General features: G+C 39.8%; 1 protein-coding gene across 1 annotated transcript in view; it reads left to right on the plus strand.

Annotated features, from left to right (window-relative positions):
* Window positions 1-11,672: 11,672 nt before the first annotated feature.
* Window positions 11,673-22,348, plus strand: part of LOC120539753 (macrophage mannose receptor 1-like) — a 30,602-nt gene continuing 19,926 nt past the window's right edge. The window contains exons 1-3 of the mRNA XM_039770134.1: window positions 11,673-11,710; window positions 12,101-12,148; window positions 16,356-16,400. Coding sequence (XP_039626068.1) covers window position 11,710; window positions 12,101-12,148; window positions 16,356-16,400 — 94 coding nt within the window. The 5' untranslated portion in view covers window positions 11,673-11,709. The remainder of the gene's footprint in view (window positions 11,711-12,100; window positions 12,149-16,355; window positions 16,401-22,348) is intronic.

Consider the following 22,348-nt stretch of genomic DNA (forward strand, 5'->3'; position numbering starts at 1 on the left):
TAACTTTAGATTTAGTTTCTAAATCTTTCTGGTGTCACAAGCCACTTTTTCCATGGTAGTATCTTCACGACAAACCAAAGGGAGGGCTGTCCCCTTGGTGAAACGAACACAATCATCAGAACAAGGTGGAGGGGTCCTCCTTAGTGAATCAAGTGCAATCATCAGAGCTGGGGACAGGGGATAGAGATCCACCACAACTCACTGCCATTGTAAAGAGTAGCACTTTGTGACTCACCAGGTGCACCCTACAACCCACGAGATGGGCACAGCCCAGTAGTTGAGAAACAATGATCTGATGTGACATATCCAATGACTGAGACCAACTAGTCTGCAACTCGATCCAATAAAATCAAACATATTTGATTTTCTCTTAAGTTTTAAGGACAGGCTGTGTGTGCAGGACAACCAATGAATGCTCACCTGGGAGTTCAATGCATATAATGTAGCAACAAGGCACAAAGAACCCGGGTGTTTTGTACCATATGAACATAATAGAGGCTCATTTGTCTGATGCACTATGTTTTACTTACTAAAACAGAATGGAAAAAAAGAAAAAACTGACTGAGGTTTCTGTTGAACTCGCTATACTAGTTTACCCTTCATACAAAGCCAGCCCCTTCAGGAAGCACGCTATTGGCTATCAGAAAAAGAAGCAAGCAGTAAGACACCTCCAGCGATTTTCAGTCGTTTATTGACATGGTCCAATGACAAGATCAGAAACTTCAGTGGCATATTTAGAATAATTCACAATTAGAAATCACCAATGTGACATTGGGTTAACTGGGTTCCAAAGTTCGCCTAACCATCAGGTACTCATCAGCAACTAACACGTAGCTCTGAGAGTGAGTTCTTGGTTTCACTCTTCTAGACAAGGCCATCAACATTTTGTCACAATGACTGTTATCAGGATAAATGGATTAAGAAGTAAATTTAATCAGTGAATGAATACTGTAGCTTGACCCAAATATAACGATAGCATTGAACTTTGGTGTGCCTAGTAGTTTCCACCATTAAGTGCTTTGTATATAGATTTTGTTTTATAAATTAGGTTTTTAATGCACCTAAATATAAATGATTAATTGAATTTTACTAATATATTAAGGTAAGGTAAACTGGCAAAAGAGAGAAAAAACAGTTGTTTAGTCTACATAGGTTTTCTGCTTGTGCCAGTTTTTTCATGGACATTCCGACAATGCATCACAATGCAGACAACATTGATGACTAACATAATACAGGTGCTGGTCATAAAATTAGAATATCATGACAAAGTTGATTTATTTCAGTAATTCCATTCAAAAAGTGAAACTTGTATATTAGTTTCATTCATTACACACAGACTGATGTATTTCAAATGTTTATTTCTTTTAATTTTGATGATTATAACTGACAACTAATTAAAGTCCCAAATTCAGTATCTCGGAAAATTAGAATATTGTGAAAAGGTTCAATATTGAAGACACCTGGTGCCACACTCTAATCAGCTAATTAACTCAAAACACCTGCAAAAGCCTTTAAATGGTCTCTCAGTCTAGTTCTGTAGGCTACACAATCATGGGGAAGACTGCTGATTTGACAGCTGTCCAAAAGACGACCACTGACACCTTGCACAAGGAGGGCAAGACACAAAAGGCCATTGCTAAAGAGGCTGGCTGTTCACAGAGCTCTGTGTCCAAGCACATCAATAGAGAGGCGAAGGGAAGGACAAGATGTGGTAGAAAAAAGTGTATAAGCAATAGGGCTAACCGCACCCTGGAGAGGATTGTGAAACAAAACCCATTCAAAACTGTGGGGGAGATTCACAAAGAGTGGACTGCAGCTAGAGTCAGTGCTTCAAGAACCACCACGACCAGACGTATGCAAGACATGGGTTTCAGCTGTCGCATTCCTTGTGTCAAGCTCTTGAACAAGAGCGTCTCGCCTGGGCTAAAGACAAAAAGGACTCGACTGCTGCTGAGTTACTGTATGTTCTCTGATGAAAGTAAATTTTGCATTTCCTTTGGAAATCAAGGTCCCAGAGTCTGAAGGAAGAGAGGAGAGGCACAGAATCCACGTTGCTTGAGGTCCAGTGTAAAGTTTCCACAGTCAGTGGTGGTTTGGGGTGCCATGTCATCTGCTGGTGTTGGTCCATTGTGTTTTCTGAGGTCCAAGGTCAATGCAGCCGTCTACTAGGAAGTTTTAGAGCACTTCATGCTTCCTGCTGCTGACGAACTTTATGGAGATGCAGATTTCATTTTCCAACAGGACCTGGCACCTGCACACAGTGCCAAAACTACCAGTACCTGGTTTAAGGACCATAGTAAATACATCAGTCTGTGTGTAATGAATGAATCTAATATACAAGTTTCACTTTTTGAATGGAATTACCTAAATAAATCAACTTTGTCATGATATTCTAATTTTATGACCAGCACCTGTATATGAAGGTTTGTTATCAGTGAAGATATATTCACTAAGATATGCTGTCCCAGTGCCAGCAGAATAGACTCAGTAACAGGAATTCACCAAAATTTCTACAGTTTCCTAAAAGCAATATGAATGGCCTCATTAGGAGCTCAAACGCGAGTATTCTGTGATAAAATAATGAGTGCTCAGCCTTGCTATAAATGGATGGGACACTCTGAATCTTTTCAGAGTTTGCGGGTCCCGTAAGGTACGGCTGTTCTTTCTACATTAACTTTTTTGTACTTTGAATTTCAAATAGGCCTATATTTTGTGATTATGGTGTACTTTCTGTACTGAAAGTAGGTTCTGTGAATTAAAGAGAAACTATATACTTTATACAGGCTTTATACGTTACAAAGACAAATTTAAATTGACTTTAAGATTAATGAATTAAAGAACTTTAGTTACTTGGTTTTCTAGATCTAGATGTGATCCCAGGTTTTTTATTAGACATTGAGTATAGTAATCAAGCAATCTGAACAGCCTAGCTGTAAAACATAGTATTAAAACATAGCATTCCTCTTAATACAAATAGGTTTTTCAAGATCCTGTATATTACAAACGTACCTTAAAAATGCATCATGGCTGCGCTACCATATTTTTGAGGGAAATGCAACAACCAAAAAGTTAAAACCCATGGTGTCTAAATTTAAGGTTAATCTGGCCAATTTAAAGTTCCAGCCATTTCATTTCAGAGTTGTGTGCATTGTTTTACTATCCCCTGAAATAGCACACAATATGTGAAGCCATTTTTATATTAACATTCTGTATGTAACATGTAATAAACTGTAAAGGTTAGAACAACTTCTCTTGCCACTTTTCCCCAGAGGTGTATTCCAGCTTAGCCTATGCAAAGTTAATGGAGGGTAAGTTTATATGAGCCTGGCTATGGTGTGTTGGAGATTTTACTATTGGTTCATTCTACAATGCAGGGATGGCAGGCAACTCAGCCTATGCAAAAAATAAAAATCAAAGCAGCCCACAAACCACCTTTACATGTAAACAAAACTCAAACTATTTGACTAATGATATACAGTTTAACTTATGTTACTGTTGACACAGAAATCAATGTGCATACTTGTAGCATAAGCATTAAGTTATAATACCAGAAGAAAGACTAAGAGCTTTGTGTGAGATATTCTGTGGTAATCAGTGGGTCCCATCAGTGCAACTTGTGTTAACTCATCAGTGGTATCGTACTTTGTTACTGTGCAAAACACAATATTTTAGATATGTAGAATGCTATTAGGATATGCATATGTTAAGTAGGAGAATAGATAGTCCGTATGCAAACAAAACCACTTTTCACAAGAGATATGAATATGGACAATGTGTACAACACTAAAATGACTATTTCATCATGCAGATTAAGGTAATTGCACATTATAAACCAACGTGCCACCATTCTACAGACCAACACTGCAGAATAGAAACTTGTCAGCGATCCTCGTGGGCCTTGACACATGTTAATATGCTCAGCTTTCCCTGTGCACATTGTTTAAAGAAGTTAACTCATCTTTGATTTTTTTTTCTCAAATGTAGAAATGCTTTATCTTTCCTCACCTGATGTTAGAGGTGTGTGTGTGTGTGTTTTGGATTTCAAGGAGCATATGTCCCCTGCAAAATGCACCTTCCATGGTCCAGCTACAATATATGTGACTACCGTAGGTATGTCACCTTAGTGTGTGTATATATAGTACTCTGAAAAAGTCAAAGGAGCTTTAGATACTTATGCATCTTACATGTTTACTTTATGTCATCTGGTTTAGTGCATCAATAGAAAAAAAAGGTATTTTAGAATTTTTTTCAAAAAGTAAAGCAACATAATAAGTTTTATGAATATCCTTAAAGAATAAAAGTAACATAGAGTAAGAATCATAAAGTGAGATCTATATAGGCATATAGCCTGGGGTTTAATTAAGCAAAAATAAGAAACAAATGCTAATGATCCATGAAATCATGTGCAGGTTGAACCAAAGTGATGAGCTGAAACAAAAACAGCTGTATAAAGGGATACAACCAAACTAAAAAGAGGAGGTTGTGCTAGAAGGGGTGATTTAGCCCACATATCTTGCACCACGGAATTAAGTCCATCCATCCATTATCCAACCTGCTATATTCTAACTACATGGTCACGGGGGTCTGCTGGAGCCAATCTCAGCCAACACAGTGTGCAAGGCAGGGCACCAGCCCACCGCAGGGCACACACACACACCCCAAGCACACACTAGAGACAATTTAGAATCGCCAATGCACCTATCCCTTTGGACTGTAGGAGGAAACCAGAGCACCCAGAGGAAACCCACACAGACACAGGGAGAACATACAAACTCCACACAGGGAGGACCCAGGAAGCGAACCCGGGTCTCCTAACTGCGAGGCAGCAGCGCTACCCACTGTGCCACCATGCCAATGGAATTAAGTGACATAGTGAAAAGACCCAAGTGGTCATTCTGCATCATGAAGGTATCTCCCAAGCAGAAATTGCACGGCAGACAGGTGTTTCCAGTTGTGCTGTCCAAGTTCTTCCACAGTGGAACAAAGAAATGGGAAAGGCTGAGGACCAGACAAACAGTGACTGGCCATTTAAACTTAGTGCAGGAAGCGAGAAATATACCAAGCTTACTTCCATTAAAACAGGAAGATGTGTAGCACATCTATCAGCTCAGAACTGGCAGAAACCACTGGGAACCTGTTACACTCATCTACAGTCCACATAAATCTTTTCAGAAGTGGTCTTCATAGAAGTGCTGGGAACAAAAGACCATTCCTCTGAGGTAGAAATAAAGCCAAATGATTCACCTACATATGAAAACACAAGAACTGGGGGTGCTGAAAAATGCCAGCAGGTGCTTTGGACTGATGAGTCAAACTTTGAAATATTTGGCTGTAACAGAAGGCAGTAGTCTGCTGAAGGCCTGGAGAATGGTACATGGATGAATGTCTGCAGGCAACAGTGAGACATGGTGGATTTTCCTTACAGGTTTAGGGCTGTATTTTCGCAAACATAGTTGGTGATTGGATTCAAATTGATGGTCCTGGCACTGCTGGGAAGTATTCATCAACCAATTCCATCAGACAGGCCTGTGAACTGTCCCAGATTCATTCTGCAGCATGATAATGACCTAGAGCACGTGGGCAAAATCATAAAAAAAAATTTGTAGTAAAAGGAGGAACACAGAATTCTGCAACAGGTAATGTGGCCACACAGAGCCCTGATCTCAACATCAACAAGCCAGACTGGGATTACTTGAGACACAGAAGCAAGTAAAACAGACAAAGTCTGGCAATGGAACTGGAGCAAGTTCTCCAAGAGGCTGGGAACAACTGACCATATGAGGACCTTAAGAAATGGTATGGCAGTGGACCAAGGGTGGTGGAACTAAATATTGATTTAATTTATACTTTTTTTCTGTTTTCTGCACTTTTTTGGGAGTTTACTCATTGTTAAAACTATTCAGGGTGTTGTTTTTGAAAACATTTCCACTTAGCAGCATTTTTTCATAAAATGTTTGCACTATACTGTATGTGGATATTTTTTCTTTACATGGCTCTGAATTTTCTTAAAGTGTTTAATGAGATGTTAATAATTAGAAGGATAAACAAAATGCTTCTTTATTTTCAGTCCTTTTCTGGCTTCAGACAGATGGTATTAGGCAACATTTCCTTCAAGCAGATGGAAGCTGCTGCAGCTGCTGACGATCCAGATTTCAAGCCATTAACATCCAGTGATCCTCATTTAATTTCTCAAGCACAGCTCAACTATCTTGTTAGAGGTTTGGATTTATCAAAGAATCAAGCAGAACTGCTTGGACCAATGTTGCAAGGATGAAGCCTGTTGTCACCAGGTACAAAAATTTCAGTATTTCACTGCCATCATTCTTCAGATAAGTTGACAATCTGACGTTTTTTAGTTTCATTGATGGATTGCCTGCTGCTCTCGGATGTGTCTATGATCCAACAGAATGGTGACTGTTTATTGACTCATCATTGTTAAGTTTGAAGGCCATCTTGTTGTACAATGGCAATTTCCACCCTTCCATACCTGTGGGACATGCCCATCATATGATCTGAAGGTGGTTGTAATATTACTCAGTCTGTAGCTTGGATATAGCAAGTACTATTATTTTCTTTGTGAGTGGGACAGCCGAGCAAAAGATTCACATTACATGATAAAGTACTTGCCACCTCACGGGAAATTGGTTCCATGTCAGAAGAATGTTGCACATGACCCACTGGTTAAGTACATATTTCTTCCTCTTTTGCACACCAAACTTGGGCTAATGAAAACTTTAAGACAATGAATAAGTAAAGTGAAGCCTTTGCATACCTGCAACAGATGTTTCCACATATCAGTGATGGCAAGATAAAAGAAGGTGTTTTCATTGTCCCACAGATTCAAGAGGTGATGAAGGACAGTCACTTTGATGACCTTCTGCAGGGTGCCGAACGTGTCGTATAGACTGTTTTCAAGAATGTTGTTTCTAACCTTCTGGGCAACTACAAGGCACCAAACTATTTGAACAGGTTGAAAGCCTGCTTCAGGCATACAAGTCAATGAACTGCAACAAGTCACTGAAGATACATTTTCTTCATTCTTACTTGGACTTCCTTCCAGGCGACCTCGGTGCCTTCAGTGACAAACATGGTGAAAGGTTTCACATTGCCAACATGGAGAAGCACTACCAGGGAAAGTGGAGTCCATCTATGCTGGGGGAGTATTGTTGGACACTGATACGCGAAGCATCGGACAACGACTACTAAAATTTTTGGCAAAACATTTCTAGTTTTCTCTTATGTTGCACTATTGTAGCATAGCACAGTGTATGCTGCTGAAGACGTTACATGATACAGAATTATTTTGTGTTCAGCATCTAAAAATCTATTGGTTTCACAAAAAATTGTAGAACCATAAAATTTGTTGGCCAGTGATTTGATCACCACACACAACCTGTTGAATTAGTTACTAATATCAACATGGTAAGATTAATCCTTGACAGACTCTGTTAGAGTATAAATAGTAAAGTAACCACTCAACCATTTTCTAAACCTACCTTTTCCACTAAAATCAATCTTGGCGGTACTGGGCACAATGAAAAGCAGATCATATATTTGGGTAATTCATAACCATTGTCTTTAAGATGTAGATGAAAAATGATATATACCTGCAGAGCAATTAATCTTTACACAGGTGATAATCAGACAAGAAACGCACCTGAGTTGACCATGTTCCAGCAAAATATTTAGAAAACCAGTATAGACGCATCCAGAAAAACCTTTCTTGTGCTTTCTCCATCATCCATCCATCCAGAGGGCGGAGTGGTGGATCTGAGGCTAATGATCTGCGCTGGTATCCCGAAGGTTGCCGATTTGAATCCCCGTCACTGCCAAAACAGACGCTACTCTGCTGGGCCCTTAAGCAAGGCCCTTAACCTTCAATTGCTTCAGGGGCGCTGTGCAATGGCTGACCCTGAGCGCTGACCCCAAGGTGTATGCGAAAACCAAGTAATTTCCTTTGGGATTAATAAAGTATAATAAAAAAAATAAAACATTATCCAACCCGCTATATCCTAACTACAGGGTCACAGGGGTCTGCTGGAGCCAATCCCAGCCAGCATAGGGCACAAGGCAGGAAACAAACCCCGGGGAGGGCACCAGCCCACCACAGAGTGCACACACACACACCAAGCACACACTAGGGACAATTTAGGATCACCAATGCACCTAACCTGCATGTCTTTGGACTGGGAGGAAACCGGAGTACCCGGAGGAAACCCACACGGGGATAACATGCAAACTCCACGCAGGGAGGACCCAGGAAGCGAACCACCATGCCACCCGCTTTCTCCATCAGAATGAATAGAAATTGATAATGCATTATGCATTTTGCGCATCCAAACACCATAGCAAAATGTCCACAGACAGACGTTGAACAGTACTGTGTGCACAAATGATTTAATGAGACACAGATACACAGAAGTGATATTAAACCAGTATAATACTACAGCTTTCATTATAGTTTGAAGAGTACATTGCTATTTTGGAGTGATGTTATGATCTGAATTCAAACAACTTGGTCTTGACAGACCTGCCCCAAGTTTCCTATTTGAAAATCTGTTTTAAGGGGGTCCATTCCAATTGAAATTCTAACAAGGAACTGAGAAATTGTGCCTTACCACTTCAAATGGAATGGCAAGAATCATAAAGTAGCAGCCAGAAAACCCTTTTTCTTTCTTCAAGGTATCCTCTAATTCTTTTTCAATTATGTTGAAATTATATAGAATATGTAAATATTAGGCATCTATAAAATCAGACACAAGCAGAGAGTTTGAAAGGTACTTATCTCAGGTTAACAAGACATGTGATGCCACCAGAAAATTTTAATGAAATTAATAATTCATTCCATGTTTGCCATGGCAGTTATACAGTGCATGAATTTCATAGTGAGATTGCAGGTATTGCACCCATTAAAGCTTAAATCACGCTACGCTTTCAAGGCAAAAAAGGCTTTTGATATTGCCATGTTTATCCTATTTTGAATTAGTTCTGAACTAAACAGAATTTGTGTTTGCTTTAAGAGCTCATTGACATTTGGCTCAAGTGCAACTCATTTCATTGATCATCATTAGGATTTTCTACACTTTGTTGGTAGTCCATCTGTGTCCATTCAGTTGATTGGACATGACTAGTAAAGGCCCAGATCTGTCTGTAGAAGGGTCCAACAGGTGACAATGTGAATCAAACCAAAAACCAAGCTATGAGGTCAAAGGAACTGCCTGCAGAGCTTAGAAACAGGACATTGTCGAGGAACAGATCTGGGGAAGGCTACAGAAAATTAATACAGCATTGAAAATTTTCCAATAGCATAGAGGCCTCTGTGCTTCTTAAATGGAAGAGGTTTGGAACAACCATGACTCTTCCTAGGGCTGGAAACTCGACAAAACTGAGGAATTGTGGAAGAAAAACCATGACAAGAGAGGTGTTTAAGAACTTGATGGTCACTCTGGCTGAGCTCCAGAGAACCTGTATGGAAATGGGTGAAACGTCCAGGTGGGCAACCATCACTGCAATGCTCCACTGATCTGGTTCGTATGACAGAGTGTCCAGACAGCAGTCTCTCCTCAATAAAAGACACATGGAAGCACACTTGGTACGTGCAAAAAGGCACGTAAAAGACTTTCAGACTGTGAGAAACAATGTTTATCAGTCTGATGAAACCATGATTAGTGTTGCGTCTAGAGGAACCGGAAACTGCTCATCGTCCATGTAATACCAATCAAATATTGAAGAGTGGCGGTGACAGCCAGTGTTGTGGGACTGTTTTTCAGTGGCTGGGATTGGGAGACTGGAAATAGTTGAGGGTAAGATGACTAAAGAAAAATACTGTGCAGAGCTATCCTTAATGAAAGCCTGCTCCGGAGTGTTCTGGACCTCAGACTAAGGCTGAAGGTTCACTGTCCAATAAGACAATGACCCAAAGGGAATGTACTTGGGTTGCCCAGCGAGAACCTGGACTTGAAACCAATTGAACATTTCTGGAGACACCTGAAAATAATTATATTTTAATGGTCTCCATCCAACCTGACAGAGCTTGATAGGATCTACAGGGAAGAATGGCGGAAAATCCTCAAATCCAGGTGTGTGAAGCTTCTCACATCATACCCAGGAAGACTCAAAGTTGTATTTGCTGCCAAAGGGACTTCAAGGAAGTACTGATTAAAGGATCTGAATACTTGTGTCAATGTAATATTTTAGTTTTATATGTTTAATACATTTGCAAAAAATTCTAAAATCCTGTTTTTGCCTTGTCATTTTGGGATACTTAGTGTTGCTTGATGTGAGGAAAATATAACTTTAAACAATTTTAGTACATGGCTGCAACATAACAAAATGTGAAAATGGTGAAGGGGTCTGAATACTTTCTGGAAACACGGCATATGGTTTACATGGTTGTCATGCTCTTTAAACCGCTGTGCCTTGTAAATGGAGGAAATCATTCCAGAAAGTCCACTACCATTAAGACTGAATGCTCCACCACAGAATGAATTTGTTTGCTTTTCTTGGCATTTACATTAATAGATTTAAACTACACCATGAAAATGCACCTCACCCCATAACAGACCCATTGGAATCCTTCACTATGAGAAAGAATACTTCTGTTGGTGGACATGATACAAGGTAACTGATAGCTTTTCTGACCAGATTAATTTTTTCCACTGTTCAGTAGAATAAAAGGGGGTACTCTTAAGTCATCCCAGAACCCAAGTGAGCACCAAGGAGTCCAAAGATATCAAATAAAATCAGGTTTAAAATAAGTAAGATAGCACAAACATACAACAAAACATTAAAGCTTAATGTCCCATTTGCCCTACCTGTACAGATGGAGGACCTTGACTGTAAGTGAGGGGGCTAATCCACTTTCCCCATTTTCACAGTGTCATTCCTTTTTTTACTTCCCTCCATATACCAAACTACATCTCTAATGCACTGGTCTCTTGTTCCCTACTCCAAATTTACCAGACTGGTTTAAGACGAATGGCTTTATACCACTAATCTGAAACTGCTTCTGGAATTACAATGCTGTGTAGAAACCATGGGGCCATATGTCTAGAGCTGCTAGAATGCAGCTACCCCTGAATTACTGATCCACATCTACAATTTAAAATGACAGACATCAGGTAGCCTCTCTGTCCAAATATGTAGAAGAGAGCCACTTGTGCTGCGCAGTGGACAGGGGAACTCTTGTCCAACAGGCAGTCATTCCTTGATGCCTTTTCCCTGATCACTTGCTCCCCTGGGTCACCAGCACTACCAGCATGTCTAGTGCCCCCATCAGTATGCTATGCCTTTGTTCTCAGGATCTTTTAAGGAACTGTTAGTGTCTTTTGGTGCCTGCAGATGTATTTATTCCCCTGTCATTTTATTAACCCCAATAACTAAAATGTACCGGGTTGGCTGGTTATCAAGCAGCAGCAGTAATGAGTTCCTTTTCATAAACAGAAACATTCAGTTTAACTTACTTAGGAAAATGATGTTGCTTTAAATAAACAAACAAGTAACACAAGGAATGGAAACATCGTTCAAATGAACTGCACCTTTCCATCTCCCATTTCATACAGGCAGTCAAAATGTCTGACTTTGACTGAATGGGGCGGGAAAAGGGTGTGGAAAGTTTATGAAGTCTTCATAAAGGGTGGTCTTCCTGTCTTTCCCAATGAATCCAATTCAACATATGCATGCTTAACAAGAAAACTTTCCAGACTCAGTAGTAAGTACTGGCAGCTGCTTTGATAAGTTAATATGTTGAACAGGAGTTGAGGATTGAGAATAATCAAGAGAAGCAGTACTGCAAAAATATTTATTTACAAGGAACTGTGTTGTCTACCTGAGTGTCATTCAGGTGCAGGTGTGCTTTGTGAGCGTTATTCAGGTTCAGACTGTTATTTATTAAACACTTGTTCCATTGAGGCTCCCGATGTGCCATTTAAGAGGTTTAGATCAAGTTCTGCTATCTAACTCGTTCTTGTTCTAGTGCATCTCTTTCAGATTATTAAAATATTGTGCATTTGTCTGCATTTTATTTATAATAAGCCTTAATACCCATTTATACAGTGTTTGCTATTTTGTAACATCTGTTTTCCATTTCTTGTTTCCTCAGTGCGTTTTAGAGCTTCACCCTTTTCTTACTGCATACTTCTGCTAACCGGTAAGACATCTTGTGGATCTGTTTGTTATTGAGCCTCTATAAGCAATTGTTTAAATCTGCAGTTGATTTACAATCAGCAGCAAAGCAAGAGAAATACTTTCAAATATATGTGTATAGATTAAGGACACATATTCTGAAGTGATTCAGTTTTTTTTTCCTGACAAGACAGCAGAAAGGGTAGCTGAGCTGATTTATAGAACTAACTTTCTGGGTTCGATTTGTAGGCAGGGTTTCTGCCTCTGTATGTTCTTAGCTCCTGGTCCTCCGGTTTCTCTCCCAAATTCCAAGGATCTGAGTGTTGGGTTAATTGGCAATTTTAAGAGGGTTCCATGTGAATGAGTCTGGATGAATTCTAACCCTAACTCTAACCCTAGCCAGCCTGATTGAGCACAATATATAGAAAGTAGAAAGCCAAGTGGTTTGGGGTCATCCACTTGAGCATGTAAGGTATAATATTCTTGGAAAGGAGCATGTTTCATAAAAATGCCATCATTGAGAAAGTGGAAGAACATAAACCATCAGAAACAATTGGTCCATGAGTAGGCCTAAAATAAACAACTACAACCACCATGAAAGAGAAATTACATTAAAGGACCTGAACAAGATGATGGTGTTAGGGAGATTATGTGTGAGGGAGAGAATGTTTAGACAAGGTTTGTCACACACAAGGAAGTGTCCAAGACCAGACTGTGTCCAGGTGGAGACAATTAAACAAGTTTTGGGGATGCAGTTGGTCACAAAGAGTGCTGGCAAATGGGAAGGATTATTGCAACAGGTTGAAGATTCAGTTGTTTTGTCACATGATTTAATTTTTTAAGGTGGGCTTCTGGCTAGGAATGGTAGATGTTCAAGCAATCCTTTTGATATGGCTTATTATTAGCCTGGCAAAGCAGAGGATGTGAGATACCAGGTTTATTCTAATAAAGAGATAAGTGACCACAGATGTGCAGCTGGTACAAAAGAGTTTGAAAAAGGAGCTAGAAGGAACAGTTAAGGGGAATGAAGAAGTGGGGCTTCACAGCTGCTAAAGAGAGATGGAAGGGTGTGCGGATAGAAGAAATTGAGGAGAAAAATTTTGCAACTCTTACGCTATAAACCTGTAAGAGTGAAGTCCTCCAAAGAGTGTTGCCACTCTGTTTCTTATTTATTTTGTCTTTTTTCTCTTTCTTCATTATGTAAAGCACTTTGAGCTACATCATTTGTTTGAAAAAATGTGCTATATAAAGAAATGGTGTTGTTGTTGTGGGTGGCATGGTGGCACAGTGTGTAGCTTTCGCTTCCCAGGTCCTCCCTACGTGGAGTTTGCATGTTCTCCCCGTATCTGTGTGGGTTTCCTCTGGGTGCTCTGGTTTCCTCCCACAGTCCAAAGAGATGCAGGTTAGGTGCATTGGCGATTCTAAATTGACCCTAGTGTGTGTGTGTGTGTGTGTGTGTGTGTGTGTGCGCGTCCTGTGGTGGGCTGATGCCCTGCCCGGGGTGTTTTTCCTGCCTTGCACCCTGTGTTGGCTGGGATTGGCTCCAGCAGACCGTCGTGATTCTGTAGTTAGGATATGGCAGGTTAGATAATGGATGGATGGTTGTTGTTGTTGTTGTTAGTACTAAATAACTAAAGGAATGCTATTTGCTGTATGTGACAACATAAAAGAAACAAACATCCCAGTCTGACGTTGTCGTAATATACAGATAGCAGTCCAATATATAACAGATGGTAAGAGACAGAGGTAAACAGAAAAGAAAAATTAACATGTTGGTGGAGAGTGCAATCATCTTGCCTTCAGGCAAGGTTGTGTACAAACCCACAGAGTTATACATTCCTTTTTCCAAAGTTAAATAATCCTAACCCTAACTCTGTGATGAACTGGTGCCCAGTCCAGAATCAATTTCTGTCTTGCAACTGATTTTGCTTTTACAGTATAGGCTCTGAACCATCACAACTTTTAACTGGATTAAGTGGATTTGAGAATGTAATGTATTCTACTGTACATTTGTCTTTTTTCTTTTTTTTATAGGATTATAGGGTTATAAACATGTTTTTACTTTGTCATTATGGACTATTGATTGTAGATTGATGATCAAAAATGACAAATTTACTCATTTAAAATAATATCTACAACACAATGAAGTGTGCAGAAAGTGTAGGGGTCTGAATACTTTTTGAATCCACTATATATATGTGTACACATTTATTAATTTATATATATATATATATACAGTCATATGAAAAATACATAATAGCCTGCATAATAATTGACTCTACTTTCAACAAAAAAGATAACAGTGGTATGTCTTTCATTTCCTAGGAAGATCTGAGTACTGGGGTGTTTTCTGAACAAAGATTTTTAGTGACGCAGTATTTAGTTGTATGAAATTAAATCAAATATGAAAAGCTGGCTGTGCAAAAATTTGGGTCCCCTTGTAATTTTGCTGATTTGAATGCATGTAACTGCTCAATACTAATTACTTGCAACACCAAATTGGTTGGATTAGCTCGTTAAGCCTTGAACTTCATAGACAGGTGTGTCCAATCTTGAGAAAAGGTATTTAAGGTGGTCAATTTCAAGTTGTGCTTCCCTTTGACTCTCCTCTGAAGAGTGGCAGCATGGGATCCTCAAAGCAACTCTCAAAAGATCTGAAAACAAAGATTGTTCAGTCTCATGGTTTAGGTGAAGGCTACAAAAAGCAATCTCAGAGGTTTAAACTTTCAGTTTCAACTGTAAGGAATGTAATCAGGAAATGGAAGGCCTCAGGCACAGTTGCTGTTAAACCAACCCAGGTCTGGCAGGCCAAGAAAAATACAGGAGAGGCATATGTGCAGGATTGTGCGAATGGTTACAGACAACCCACAGATCACCTCCAAAGACCTGCAAGGACATGTTGCTGCAAATGGTATATCTGTATATCGTTCTACAATTCAGCATAATTTGCACAAAGAACATCTGTATGGCAGGGTGATGAGAAAGAAGCCCTTTCTGCACTCGCACCACAAACAGAGTCACTTATTGTTTGCAAATGCTCATTTAGACAAGCCAGATTCATTTTGGAACAAAGTGCTTTGGACCGATGAGACAAAAATTGAGTTATTTGGTCATAACAAAAAGCGCTTCGCATGGCGGAAGAACTACTGTCAAATTTGGTGGAGGTTCCATCATGCCGTGGGGCTGTGTGGCTAGTTCATGGACTGGGGCCCTTGTTAAAATCGAGGGTCGGATGATTTCAACCCAATATCAACAAATTCTGCAGGATAATGTTCAAACATCAGTCACAAAGTTGAAGTTACGCATGGGTTGGACATTCCAACAAGACAATGACCCAAAACACAGTTGGAAATCTACAAATAAATGTATCCAATTGAAAACATAGAAAAAAACAAACTGTTATCGGACTTGTTCTTACTTTTCACTCAGTGCTGAGGTATTATAAAATTACATGTATAAAAAGTGACTGGTACCATATAAATCATACCTACAAACTGCACATATTTTATTAATCAATGTACGTTTTAATTTAGAATACCAAAATAGACTTACAATAGAGTGCAACATGACACCCTACAATAAGACATCCAAATTTTGATTGTCATTGCAAAGAACAAAAAATAGCAAAAATAAAAGGGATACTGTAGTCTTCCATTCATCCATCGAGAACAAAGCAGGGACCAAATCTGTATTGGACCATTCTGGAGCACACACACCTTACATACCCACAGTCGCTCATACCAGGCCAGTTTAGAGTTGCCATTCCACCTAACCTTAATATCCTTTAGAATGAGGGTGGAAGCTGAAATACCCAAAGAAAAGGCCTCTGTAGACAAGAACAGAGTGTGCAGACTCCACACAGACAGTAACCAGGCCCAGACTTTGAATCCAGCCTGCTAGTGTTGTGAGGCAGTAATGTTAACATTTTAACCTACTGTGGTTCTGTAGTTTACATAATCTGTAGTTCTTAATTTTCTCTGGTATTTAAAATAAATACTGGGCCCTAGACCTGTACATTGCTTGACTTAATATACCTACTACTATTATGTTAGCTGTTTCACACCATGTTACATAGTTTTTAAAGTTGGTCATCTTTTATCTTCTCTGTTGTTTTAAATTAAACATTATGTCCAAACTTGCACCTTTCCTGCCTTAGTAAACATACTCTTATTTATAATGCAAAGGACATCTAAAATAAAACATTTTAACCCACCCATTTTGATTCTTCTCAGCTCTGTCTCCTGAAATTATAGAAATGGTGAACTCATCCAACACAAGTAAGTGTTTAAACCCATCCCTGTTGCCTATGATAAATGTCCTTTTCTTCTATTTATTTTGAGTAGTGGGCAGCACTGTGGCACAGTGTTAGGCATGGCTGCTTTACATATCAGCATTTCAGGATCCAAAGTTCATGGTCAGCCATTGTATCTGTTTGGGTTTTCCTCTAAAAATCCACAAATGACATTACTCTAGCATTAACTGTTGATTCCAAACTGTTTCCGTTGTAAGTAAATTCACTATACAATGGCTTGGAGCTTGTCCAGGGTTGGTTCCTGTCTTAGATGTAATTTTGCTGGAAGAGGCTCTGGTTCTCCTCAGTTGGACTAAGTGGGTTTGAAATTGTTATATTTTTTGAGTATTTTTATTTTTGTGTTTTTTTTTGGAACCCTCTATTTTAGATGCATGACATATGAACTCCTCTCTTACAGTAAAGTTGTCTTGGGATGTAATTCTATTTATGGTGAAGGGAGTTAGCTTGATGGGAATAGAGTTAACTCAGGAAGCAGTACTATATGGGCTGACCCATATAAAGCAGTGAATATTTAATTTTATTAAAAGGAAATATGATGCGCAGCATCAGTGTTTACCATTGCTTGCTGCCCGATAAAGAAACACAGTTCCCCAGAGGACCAATTAAAGTGTGTTCACAACAGTCACAGTGTTTATTTGAAAATTCATTGTCATTTACATTGTGCCACTTCAAAGTATGCAAACCTTTCATTTTTATGTTCATGGTAATTTTTCTAGCTACAGTATATTATTACATTTTACATGTAGATAACCTGAACTGGAATAGTAATGTACACATATTTTAAAATTTTATCTTAATAAATAATAAAATAAAACAAAGACTCAAAGATCCTTGTGTGCATAGATAAGCTCATACTTACATTCCCAAACCCTCTGGATCCCTGCAGACAGTGTGCCAATGAATCAAACACTACTCACACAGTCACTCACTCTGGGGCTGATTTCGAGTCACCAATTCACCAACACATACAGTGGGTATAGAAAAGAATCACCCCCTTTGAAATATTCCCATTTTTATTTGCTTTGCAGACTTAAATGAAAAAACATAAACCAATATTTCCAGCTTTACTTACTCAGTGCAATCTATAATATCCAAGTGAAAGATATCACAGCTACAGTTCAGAAGAATTTTAATAAATAAAACACAAGTACTGATATTAATAAAGGATCACTCCCCTCCTAAACAATATTTGTAAACTCAATCAGGTGTAAGTAAGCACCATTTCCACTGGAGACCATGGTTAGCCTACTGGCTTCCACCTGTGATCGATTATAATCAGTGTGATTGGTGAAGCTGTTCCTGGAGCATTCATTCCCTTGTTTGGTAGTGCAGCTGACAGCAAACAACTGACTATGGGTGGCAAGCCGCTTTCAAAAGATCTCAGGGATAGAGTTGTGGACAGACATTAGGCGGGAGACGGATACAAGAAAAAATCTCAAAGGCTTTATCAATCCCAAGGAGCACAGTAAAGTCCATAATAAAGAAGGGGCAAGTGTTTGGTACTACTAGGACTCTCCCTGGATCCAAAGATCCCTCCAAACTGGATGGAAAAACAAGGAATAAACTGGCAAGAGAGGATATCAAGAGGCCAATGGTCACTTTGAAGGAGTTACAGGATTATGGCAAAGAGTGGTCATTGTGTGCATGTGACAACGATTTCACAAGTGCTCCATAATTGTGGCTTGTTCGGGAGGGTCGCAAGGAAAAAGCCACTTCTCAAGAAAGGTCCCATTAAGGCTCATTTGAGCTTTGCCAGAATGCACCTTGAAGATTCTGATGCCAAGTGGAAAAAGGTTGTATGGTCAGATGGGACCAAAATCGAACTATTTGGCCTCAATACCAAACGGTACACCTGGCGGAAATCCAATTCAGCTCACCATCCACAACACACCATACCCACAGTAAAGTATGGAGGTGGCAACATCCTGTTGTGGGGGTGTTTCTCTGCCACAGGGCCTGGGGCTTTTGTTAGGGTAGAAGGAAAAATGGATGAGGCAAAATACCGTCAAATTCTTGAAGAAAAATTCTTGCTACCCTCTGCCAGAAAGTTGAAGATGGGCAAAATGTTCACCTTTCAGCACGACAATGACCCAAAGCACACAGTAAAATAAACCACATAGTGGCTGAAGGAGAAAAAAATGAATGTCCTCGTGTGGCCAGTCAGAGCCCAGACCTAAATCCCATTTAAAATCTGTGGAAAAATTGAAGATAGCAGTCCAGCAATGCTAACCATCCAATTTGACTGAACTTGAACAGTTCTGTAAAGAAGAGTGGGCAAATATTGCTCAATCTAGATGTGCAAAGCTGACAGAGAAGTATCCTAACAGACTCAAGGCTGTTATTAAAGCAAAAGGTGCTTTAACAAAATATTGACATTGGCGGGTGATCCTTTATTAAATATATTAAATAAGTTTTAAATAAGTCTTGTTTTTGATTTTTTATAATTTTTCTGAACTGTGATATCTTTCTCTTGGATGTTATAGGTTGCATTGAGTAAATGAAGCTGGGAAGAAATATTTTTTGTGTGTGTTTTCATTTAAGGCCGTAAAGTGAAAAAAATGGGAATATTTTGAAGGGGGTGATTCTTTTCTATATCCACCATAACTGTTTAGAGGTGTAGGAGGGAAAACAGAGTAGACAAAGGAAAACCTATACAGGAGGATGTGCAGACTCCACACAGACAACAACGATGAACCAGACTTCAACTTAAGATGTTGAATCAGCGACTGTCATATTGTGATATAAAGCAGAATAAGTCTGTCAATCCGCATTCTAAACCAGTTTATTCAGGTGCTGAATCATGGAGCAACAGTCTATATTGGCAGCATGTGGTTCAAGTCAGAGTGACACCTCTTACTCACACCTATCGAGCCAATTTAGATCACCTATCAACTTTACCTCTATGTCTTTTGAATGTGAGATAAAATTTGAACATTCAAAGAAACTGCAAATGGACACAAGGAAATATGCAAACTTCTTCTTCTTATTCCAGTTGCTCCCATTAGGGGTCACCACAGCAGATCCTTTGTTTCCATATCTTCCTGTCTTCTGCATCTCGCTCTGTCATACCCGCCACCTGCATGTCCTCTCTCACCACATCCATAAGCCTCCTCTTAGGCCTTCCTCTTTTCCTCTTGCCTGGCAGCTCTATCCTTAACATCCTTCTCCCAATTTACTCAGCATTTCTCCTGTGCATGAAACCAATACAATCTCACCTCTCTGGCTTTGTCTCCAAACCGTCCATCCTGAGCTGATCCTCTAATGTACTCATTCCTAATTCTGTCCGTCCTTGTTACACTCAATGCAAATCTTAACATCTTTAACTCTGCCACCTCCATCTCTGGCTCTTGTCTTTTTGTCAGTCTCATCACTTCCAACCTGTATAACATAGGTAGTCTCATTACTATTTTTGTAGACCTTCCCTATTCACTCTTGCTGGTACCCTTCAGTCACAAATCACTCTTGACGCTCTTCTCCACCCACTCCACCCTGTCTGCACTCTCTTCACCACTTTTCCACTCTCCCCATTACACTGATACGTTGATCCCAAGTATTTAAATTCATCCACCTTTGCCAACTCTACTCCCTGCATCCTCATCATTCCTCTGACCTCCCTCTCATTCACACACATGTATTCCGACTTGGTCCTACTGACCTTCATTCTTCTCTTCTCTAGATATGTTTCTGTTCCCTACTCTCGCTACAGATCAAAATGTCATCTGCAAACAACATAGTCCACAGGGACTCATCTGTTACCCTGTCCATCACCATTGCAAATAAGAAATGGCTCAGAGCCGATCCCTAATGTAATCCCACCTCAACCTTAAACACATCCGTCATTCCTACCACAGACCTCACCACTGTCTTACTTCCCTCATACATATCCTGTACCACTCTTACGTATTTCACTGCCACTCCCAACATCCTTATAGAATTCCACAACTCCTCTATAGGAACCCTGTGATTTGCTTTCCCTAAGTCCACAAGGACGCAATGTAGCTTCTTTTGACCATCTCTATACTTCTCCATCAACACCCTCAGAGCAAACGTCACATCTGTGGTGTTCTTTCATGGCATGAAATCATACTGATGCTCACTAATCATCACTTTCCTTCTTAACCTAACTTCCACTACTCTTTCTCATAACTTCATGTTGTGGCTCATCAGTTTTATCCCCCTGTAGTTACTACAGTTTTGCACATCATTCTTGTTCTTCAAAATCGGTACCAGTGTACTTCTTCACTCCTCAGGTATCCTCTCATTTAAACAGTCTGGTTAAAAACTCCAGTACCGTTTCTTCTAAACACCTACAAGCTTCTACAAGTATATCACTGGACCAGAAGCCTTCTTATTCTTTATCCTCTTCATAGCTGTCCTTACTTCCTCCTTGTTAATCAGTAAACTTTCTGGTTCACTGTCTCCACATCATCCAACCTTCTCTGTGTCTCATTCTCTTCATTCATCGGCCTCTCAAAGTACTTTTTCCATCTGCTCAACACACTCTCCTCTCTTGTATGTTTCTATCTTTACCCTTTATCACTCTAACCTGCTGCTCATCTTTCCCAGTTCAGTCCCTCTGCTAGCCAATCGGTACAGGTCCTTTTCTCCCTCCTTAGAGTTCAGCCTTTCATACAACTCATCATATGCCTTTTCTTTAGCCTTCACTACCTCTCTCTTTGCTTTACGCCTTATCTCTTTAAACTCCTTCCCACTTTCTGCATCTCTCTGATTATCCAACTTCTTCTTCGCCAAACTCTTCCTCTGTACACTCTCCTGTACTTCCCAATTCCACCACCAGGTTTCTTTATCCTCCTTCCTCTGTCCATATGTCACACCAATCACCCATCTAGTTGTCTCCTTTACAACTTCTGCTGTAGTTGTCCAGCTGGTAACTCTTCACTACCACCTAGTGCTTGGGTTCCAGACTTTGGGCAGACATTGACTGTAAAGGATTTTCAACCAAACATTGAAATTGATCATTATATTTATGGTTATGTTAGTTTGCCTAAATACTTTTGAGCCCCTGGAAATGGGGGGTTATGCACAAAAATGGCTGTCATTTCTGAATAACTCATACATATTTTTGGTAACCCCCTTAAATTAAAGCTGAAAGTCTACATTTCAATCACATAATGATTTCTTAGTTTTAAATCCATTGTGGCTGCGTACAGAGCCAAAATTATGAAAATTATGTCACTATCCAAATACTTATTAACCTAAGAGTAAATTTAACTAATTACTCTTAGGAAGTAGACATGTTAGGTTTAAATTCACAATGGGAGGTCTGAAACGTAAAAAATAACCTCTTATGAGAAAGACCTAGGAGTCAAAGTGAGCACATCACTATCAACTTTCAAGCACTGCACAGAAGCTGTTGAGAAAGGTAGAGAACATTTGGTTATATAGAATGATCTGTAGGGTACAAATCAAAGGAGGTTACGCTGAATCTTTATAACACCCTGATGTGGCCTAATCTGGACTACTGTGTACAGTTTGGGTTTCCATATTACAAAAAGGACAATGCAGCACTGGAGAAAGTGCAGAGAAGAGTGACTAGGCATATTCTGGGCCTGAGAGGTATGAGCAATTAAGAAAGATGGAAGAAGCCAAACTTTTTTAGTTTAAACAACTAGGTGATAAAACTGAAGTATTTAAAACTACTCTGGGCGCTCCGGTTTCCTCCCACAGTCCAAAGACATGCAGGTTAGGTGGATTGGTGATTCTAAATTGGCCCTTGTGTGTGCTTGGTGTGTGGGTGTGTTTGTGTGTCCTGCGGTGGGTTGGCACCCTGCCAGGGATTGGTTCCTGCCTTGTGCCCTGTGTTGGCTGGGATTGGCTCCCGCAGACCCACGTGACCCTGTGTTTGGATTCAGCGGGTTGGAAAATGGATGGATGGATGGATGGATTTAAAAC

The sequence above is a fragment of the Polypterus senegalus genome, chromosome 11, assembly GCF_016835505.1.
Source record: "Polypterus senegalus isolate Bchr_013 chromosome 11, ASM1683550v1, whole genome shotgun sequence".
NCBI lineage: Eukaryota > Metazoa > Chordata > Cladistia > Polypteriformes > Polypteridae > Polypterus > Polypterus senegalus.